The 8,886-nt window shown below is 33.2% G+C and overlaps 1 protein-coding gene across 1 annotated transcript in view; it reads left to right on the plus strand.

Moving 5' to 3' along the window:
* Positions 1 to 8,886, plus strand: part of LOC106868565 (voltage-dependent calcium channel subunit alpha-2/delta-4) — a 42,189-nt gene that overhangs the window by 25,429 nt on the left and 7,874 nt on the right. Inside the window, exons 6-9 of the mRNA XM_052966185.1 lie at positions 465 to 520; positions 4,023 to 4,233; positions 6,552 to 6,577; positions 7,140 to 7,274. Of these exons, the coding sequence (XP_052822145.1) occupies positions 465 to 520; positions 4,023 to 4,233; positions 6,552 to 6,577; positions 7,140 to 7,274 (428 nt within the window). The remainder of the gene's footprint in view (positions 1 to 464; positions 521 to 4,022; positions 4,234 to 6,551; positions 6,578 to 7,139; positions 7,275 to 8,886) is intronic.

The following is an 8,886-nucleotide window of genomic DNA, read 5'->3' on the forward strand; positions in this document are numbered from 1 at the left end:
TATATATATATATATATATATATATATATATATATATATTCATGTGTGTCATATAAGCTGAGTAAAAGAATTAGTATCAAAAAGGACATCAAACTGTAAATTTCTGCATCAAATGTAAAAACAGTGATGGTGGCAGCAGTGGTATAAACACACACACATGCACACATACATACATCAGACAGACATATGCACATACATGCATGTATGCATACATGTATACATACGCAAGCACATATATATACATACACATACATACATGCATACATACATACATACATACATACATACATACATCAGACAGACATATGTACATGCATGCATACATGCATGTATGCATACATATATACATACACATGCACATATACATACATACACAATAGTTAGTTGTCAAAATAATATTGTCTGGAATTTATTTCTTCTTTTGTTTATTTAATTCTTTGTTCCTTTGTCTCTTTTCATTGTAGGTTTATTACAGAATGGAGCTTTGCCAACTGGATAAGTAAAAGTAGCAGAGTTTCTGGTAAGGGGTTCCTTCATTTGGCCAATACCCATATATGTTTTTGCCTATTATTATCTCATTGTTAGATTTAGCCATCATTATCATAACTTGTGATAATGAATGTTCATATTTATTGTTAAAATTATCCCCCCTCCCAACCACATCTCTTTTCCTTTGTCATTGCTGTTGTTGTTGAGGCTCGGCTTATCACTAGCTGAGCAGATATATGTTCAAAAGCATTTCTGTTGTGACTGTTCTATATATTTGGAAATCTCTCTATGTACAGAGGGTCAGAATCCTTTCTTTTCTAAGATGGTAGGATGTGAATTGAGGGAGATCTGACTGCTATTTCTTAGAGGCTGATTATAGAGGGTCCCTTTTTGGCTCATTCCTTCCTTTAGTTCATATCATTGGCAATCCATTATATTGTCAAGTTCCATTATATTTTTATGGTTTTTGATGATGATGATGATGATGGTGATGATGATGATTTGATGAGATTTATTTGGCAAATTTTCATGCCAAACTAATCACTAAATCATTATTACATTGGGAAGAAATATGATGGCTGTTGTAACTGTAACTGTAATTTGAACATTGAGTATTAGACTAATTGAAAAATAACCTACTAGGTTCCACAGAAGAAGAAAAGAACTCATAACTCATTTTACTTGGATGAGGGTTATATTATAACAATCAGCAGAAACAAAACTGTCTGTTAGACAGAAAAAAAGACAAGTGAGAATGCACACATAGAAGGGAAACTGACTTACAGGGGCATGACAGGTTGAACACCACATTCATGTGCTAAAAGAAGTATTGGTCATCTTATCCTGAACATTGACAGTCTGTCCATCAGTAAGTTACATACTCTTAACATGAAGCAAAACACATTTTCTCTTGCTATTGTGTTTAAGTATCTTTTCATGTTCAAGCTGACTGTGCTGGTAATTGTATCTTTACTGCATATCCATTGTACATTTTATGATAATGTTAACCCTTTGCAATTTTAATAAGGTGGTGGGAATCTTTATAAGAGATGCAATAACTAAGCTCTTATAACCAGAAGCAATCTATGAGCGTCAAAGTTGAAAAGATTTTTTTTTTCAATGGTAATAAAATTAATTATAGTAAATGTCCTTAATAATCTAATTTAATTCTGCTACTACTGGCATCAGTCGGCTCTCTAGATTTCATCTTTTCCACTTGACAAAAGCCTGGTTAAAGATTTCAGACATCTGAATGATATGTCTATAATATTTAAAATACAGTTATTTAATTATTTAAAGTACTGTTATTTAATTTATATGTCAATAATGTTTAAAGTACAGTTATTTATTTGAATGAGGAAATCACAATCACTTTAAAAAATCATCAAATTCATTATTTTCATAAAGATATTCAATTTATATGCAGTTTCATTTGACCAATATCAATATTACTAACGCAGTTAAGGTGGTGAGCTGGCAGACTCATTAACACATTGGGTTCGTATTCCACTGAAGTCAACTTTACCTTTCATCCTTTCAGGATCAATAATAATGTACCAGTTGAACACTGGGGTCGATCAAATCAACTCATCCCCTTCCCCAAAATTGCTGGCCTTCAAACCAAAATTATTAATGCAGATTAGGTGGTGGGCTGGCAGAATTGTTAGCATTCCAAGCAAATTGTTAGTATTCCAAGCAAATTGTTAGCATTCCATGCTTAGCGGCATTTTGTTCATTTTTATCTTCTGAGTTCAAATTCCACCAGGGCCAACTTTGCCTTTCATCCTTTCAAGTATACTAGCTGAACACAGGGATTGATGCTATCAACTTAACTCTTCCCCTAAAACTACTGGCCTTGTGTCAAAATGTGAAAGCAATCTTATTAATGCAGTTTTCTGTTATAATTTTAAAACTAACAATAAAATATATGATATTTAACACATTTGTATAAGCTTGAATGTGGAAAGATCCTTTGGTAAGGAAATTGTTTTGAGAGAAAATGTGTCCTTTTAAACAACATGTGTGAAAACATATAGGTCTATGAATGACACTATTGGATTGTGGGTCACATGTTTCTGCCTTGTTAAACATCATCAGCTTTGAATACTAAACTCATCATTCACAGCCTTAACTGAACAATAGTTGCAACGTATAAGAAGAGCAAATAGTAAAATTTGCTGGCATGTGTAAAGCTTGGCCAAGCTGGAATCAATTAAATAGAGTAATGAAGCAGTGTTGAATGAGATATATGCATGTATCATTCATGTACACTTGAATGTGGAAAGACCTTTTGCTGCCAAAATACAATGAAATAGAATGAATTGTTGCTGTTGTTCATTTGGCATTGGTGGATGACGATGTATAACAAGGCAGAAATGTATACAATCCAATGGTATCATTCCATAATCTAATGACATCAGAATGATGTCATTAGATTGAATGTGTTTTCACAAATGTGAAAGGAGAAAGTTCTTCAACACTATTTCCACCAAAAAAGCTTTCCCTCATTCAAGCATACAGGCATGGCTGTGTGGTAAGAAGTTTGCTTCCCAGCCACATAGTTCCTAGTTCAGTCCCACTTCATGACACCTTGGGCAAGTGTCTTCTACTATAACCTCAGGCCAACCAAAGCATTGTGAGTGGATTTGGTAGATTGAAACTAAAAGAAGCCTGTCATGTGTGTGTGTGTGTGTGTGTGTGTGTGTGTGCATGTCTTTGTGTCTGTATTTGTCTCCCCCCACCACTGCCTGACATCTGGTGTTGGTTTGTTTACATCCCTGTAACTTAGCAGTTCAGTAAAAGATATTAATAGAATAAGTGCCAGGCTTTAAAAAAAAGGAGAAGTGAGTTTGATTCATTCAACAAAACATCCTTTAAACATTGTCGCAGTCTATTGACTGAAACAAGTAAAAGATAAAAGATGCTAAATCTCTTTGTACGTGCATTTGATTTAATACTGTGCTGTGGGGCTCTCTTTCATGCCAGCTTGACCGAGCTTTACACACACTAGAAAGTTTTTTGCATGCATTACAATAATGCTGTTGCTGTTGTTATTGTCCAGCCTCTTGTTTTTTGTTCAGGCAAAGTGTATCTGAGATTTTATCCAATGTGTCCTAACTGATTATAAAACACAAGTTATTTTTTGTTTTGTTTTTGTTATTTTGTTTCTCTTCAAAGTACAGTTTTAAACACATTAACTCATTGATACCAACCTACCTGAGACTATCTCTGGTTCTATAATACAAACTTTGTGTCTTAAATGACCTAAACTAAAACTTTGCATCAAAATTTCATGTTGATTTATGTTCCAAACTACAGTTTAATATTGTCAATTATTTTACTTAATTCTTCAGTATTTTGAAAGGCAATTTGTTTCAGCAGAAATATAATAACAAAAGAGTTCAATCATTTAATCACTAATTTTACTTTTTCTCTTTTAAGAAATATTTATTCACTTTGCTGTTCTTTTTAAGAAATACTTAAGAAGTTATTGAAGTTATTTGATCCAAAGAATCTATTATGTATTCCTACAGGAGAAGAGGATTATCAAAATCCTACAGATTATTCAGATTATTCTGTAGAACCACCAATGATTGATGATATAGAGAGAAAACCATGTGAAAAAAGTGTTTCCCTCTTCTTAGCTGACTTCAATGCCGTGCCTTCTGATGGGATTGCTGGATCCTATAGTTATTCAAACTCATGCAAAATTCAGCGAGAGATGGATTCAACAGCACAACAAATGTAAGTCACTTATTTCTATTTTGTTATTTTTATTGCTCCGTTTTTGGGGGGTTTTTTTTTGTTCAATCCACGTATTTTATAGATTACAACTTTACTTCATAAACCATAGAAAAATAATGGGGAAACACAAAACAAAGAAGATATTAACTGCACCTAACTACTCCCACTTGTAACTAGCTTTTCACATGCCTACTTCTATCTTTATTCTTCATCTTACAGGTTGCACACACACATACACACACACACACACACACACACACACACACACACACACATACATCAGTTTGCTTGTGTGTTTATATACGTGTATGTTGTGTATGGATGCGTATGTCTTCCAATTTTTTACTAGATTCCTCAGTCAGAGAAAAAGTAACCATATCATTTTGGCAGACATCTCAAGCACTTTTCAGAGGATTTTTCTATATTCTCCGTGTTTCACAGACAACGTAAAATTATTGCATTGAATTAAAGAGGAAAGTTTGTACAAATTCTCAATGACTGTGTGTGTGTGTGTGTGTGTGTGTGTGTGTGTGTGTGAGTGTATGTGTGTGTGTGTTAGGAAATATATATTTGAAGTGATACTGTTAAAAGTAAGTAACTATTTAGTTAGAGTGTTGAAGATGTACAACAAATACAGACAGTTGTCAAGGAATGTCAGTTATTTGGATGAGATTTTTTTTTCTTCTGGGATTTTCAATAAAAACTATTCCATTATTTTAAGTTTCTTAACATGCTGACACCAATAAGAGCAGTAAGTAAACAGAAAGTAATAACATTACAGCAAAAAAAATTCACAAAGCACAAATAGCATCTAAGTGATAACATAACAGAATATGGAACCCAACCCATCGAGAAAAGCAGGAAACTTTGAATAAGAAAAACATTCAGATATTCAATATGGGAATGAACTTACAACCTGCTGGTTTCTGCATGTCAGAACAGTGTTTCAAATAAAGCAACTATATTGCATCATCAACATCATCATTTTAACATCTACACTTATACACATTTGCATGGCTCAGATAGAATTCATTAAAGCAGATTTTTCAATGGTCGCATGTCTCTTCCTGTTGCTAAACCTTCACCTGTTTCTAATCAAGGAAATATTTTTCCTGTGGCCAGACATGTTTCCATGGAAGATTGAAAGCAAACAACACAGATGTTCATTTACAACTGTTATGCAATGTCAATACAAGGAGACACAATTACACACGCACACATATACATATTTAACAGGCATCCTCACAGTTTCCATCTACTAGGTCTATTCACAAGGCTTTGGCTGGTCCAGGAGACTATAATAGAAGATAGTTGCAGTGGAACTGAACCCAAAATCACAAGGCTAGAAAGTGAAATTTTTATCTACAAAGCCATGCCTTCACACACCAACCACTCCTGCCCTTTGCAACCAAAATAATTTGACCTTGCGAGATATCATAGGTTTTATAAAGTCCTAATCAAACTGAAAGCAAAACAGAGATGCCATAGCATAATTGATAAATCTACCTAACAACTAGGTTCCAAATGATGCTATGCTTTTCTTGTTCATATTTTCTTATCTTTTTATCAATATATTTAATGTATACAAATATATTTTTGGATTTATTATTTCTAATTTATTTAATAAGATTATTAGTCTGGAACCCAGACAACTGAAGACAGCCACAAACGAAATAGGCATGGCAGTTGAAATTACAGTAATCCCTCGCCATATCGTGGTTCACCTATCGTGCACTCAATACATGGCAGTTCACCTGTCACATGCTCAGTACATCGCAGTTCACTCAGTACATTGCGAAGTTTTCTGACTAATATGTGTAAATTTATATTGCGGACTCCTCAGTATACATCGGGTTTCTGCAGCTGATAGGTATTTATAATTTTTTAGATTTTAATTATTTCTGTGGGAGGTTTTGGAACGTAACACTTACAATAGTCAAGGGATTACTGTAGCTCAAGATGGCTATGGTTGATAAGAGACCACAAGTGGAACCCTTCCACTAGTGAAAACTAGCTCAGTCCTCACTGCCCCACTCAGGTGAAGTATACAGGCTAAGGGGCAAAATGCTTGTGACCCTGAGAAACCTGCTGATAATATGGAAGGGTTTCCAGCCTTGCAATGGATTTAGAAGAGTTTGAAAAACCTCTGAGTAACTCCTGCAGTTTCTGCATAAGGCAAACCATTTCTGATGTTTATTTTACTTTGATATTTTCTCCATAGAGATATTCTTCTTAGTTTATATTCTTTCTTGTTATAGAATTCTTAATGATGTCCACAATACTATTTATATTTATATCTTTATATTCTTTCATTCTAGACCTGAATATTGTTATATAAACAAAGGTAAGGTTATTTTTCTCATTTCTTTTTCCTCTTTTCCTAATTACAAGTTAGCCTTCTTTGATTGTTTCACTTGTTTCTGTTATCTGATTGTGACCATACCGGAGCACTACTGTCAAGCAGTGGTGGGGAACAAATACAAACACACACACATACAACAGGCTTCTTTCAGTTTCTGTCTACCAAATCCACTCACAAGATTTTTGCTGACTCAAGGCTATAGTAGAACACACTTGTCCAAGGTGTCACACAGTGGGACTGAACCTGGAACCATGTAACTGAGAAGCAGACTTCTTACCATACAGCAACACCTGCACCTTATAGTAGAAATCTTAGTAGAAATATTTTTGCAAGATGCTTTTTATAGAACATAAGTTCAACAAGCTAATAAAATTCAAAAAGAAGCTGCCCCTAATTTCATCATTCTTTCATATAAGCTTCTAGACTAAAACAAAAATAGAAACTTATGCAATCGGTATTGTTTGATTAATACGAGCAGGGATTTTGAATTTTTTTTTTTTTTTAGAAGTTTATATTTTTGTTTCTTTTCTCTTTCTTTCTGCAGATTTCCGAATTACATATGCAACACAACAGATACCAAACACTAATTTGCTATTGCTAGTGGTAAAACAAATGAACTGTATTTGTGAAGTCAACAACCCAAATGAATTGCTAAAACTGCAGCTGAGTAAATTAACTTGTATCCTTTATAAGGGAAAAAATGTGATGAGCAGAGGATTAAGCAAAACCACCTCTATTTTATTGAATGTTGACAATTTTTCTTCTTCTACACAAATGTCTGGCTTAATTCTGATACTTTTAAATTTTCTAAATTCTTCAAAACTAAATAAATGTCTTTCTTGTTCTCTTTGTTGTTATAGATTTGGATGAGATTTGTTTGTATTTTTTTTATTCTCTGGATATTTCTTCATTCATAATTTTACCAAGAATTTCTTTTTCTTCTTAAGGGAGGGCATCCAAGCAATAAAAAACAATGCCTCAATATAAATTCACCTCTCCCATATTAGTATGGAAAACTGAATATAAAATGAATTAACAAATTTGTGAATTGCCTTTTCCACAAAGTTAAATTTGGCAGTCTTCAAATTATCCTTCTTCCAGACTTATTAAAAACATTGAAGTTTGGTAAACCAATTTCTGTGTTGCTTGCTGTGTTTTATAAGTTTGTAAACATTTCAATGTCAAACATATGATGTACACTAGTGCAAACTTTGAAGGTACCTGTAAAAAAACAGTAAAAGAAACTAATCATATATCTGTGTGTGTGTGTGTGTGTGTGTGTGTGAGTGTGTGTATGTGTGCATGTGTGTGTGCATGTATATACGTATGTGTGTGTGCATGCATATACATATGTGTGTGTGTGCGTGTGTGTGTGCCCTTGTCTTGACATCATTTGATGGTTGTGAACAAGCATCACTTATACAAATGCTATTGTTCATTTCTAATCTTTTGTGAAAAATATGGAGAAAATATTACAAGTAAGGGTTAGCAACAGAAAGGGCATCCAGCAGTGAAAAATCTGCCTCAACAAATTCCATCTGACCCATGCGAATATAGAAAGGAGTACATTAAAAGATGATGATGCTGATGATGATTTTATATACGTTTGTATGTATGTATGTATGTATGTATGTATGTATGTATGTATGTATGTAATGCATGTGTGTGTGTGTATATATGTGTAGCAACAACAAAACTAAACTGTATATGGACAGCTACAAAAATATTGAAGAAGTTACAACTTACTTTTAACATGAGCTTTTGTTGCAAATATTGATTTTCTTGAAATGCATGTAATGTATATATTTCTGTATGCATGTCTGCATGCTTGCATGTGTGTATTTGATGTCTGTCTGTCTGTATGTATGTGCATATGCATTTATGTATTTTAACATATACAATTTTAACTGCCACAACCAGAATTCAAATAATAGAATGAAAGAGAGTTCTTTAGAAATAAATATGGCACCACTGGAAGCACTTATTAATGCAGACTATTCAATGACAACCAAAGCATGGAAATTAAGTTGTTTCAAAATATCAAGGAATATGCTTTATATTCTTCTACTTCTCTGTCCTTCTTTTTCTTCCATACCTTTTTGCCTAAATTACAACATATATATATATATTTGCTCACATACACATATACACATACTTATAAATATATACATGCACACACACACACATATATTAATACAGATATTTTGGTGTGTATATAAAAACATTATGAAATTGAGTTACATATTTTTATAAAATTGTGTGTGTATATATATATATACATATATATATAT

This window comes from Octopus bimaculoides, chromosome 3 (genome assembly GCF_001194135.2).
Source record: "Octopus bimaculoides isolate UCB-OBI-ISO-001 chromosome 3, ASM119413v2, whole genome shotgun sequence".
Lineage (NCBI taxonomy): Eukaryota > Metazoa > Mollusca > Cephalopoda > Octopoda > Octopodidae > Octopus > Octopus bimaculoides.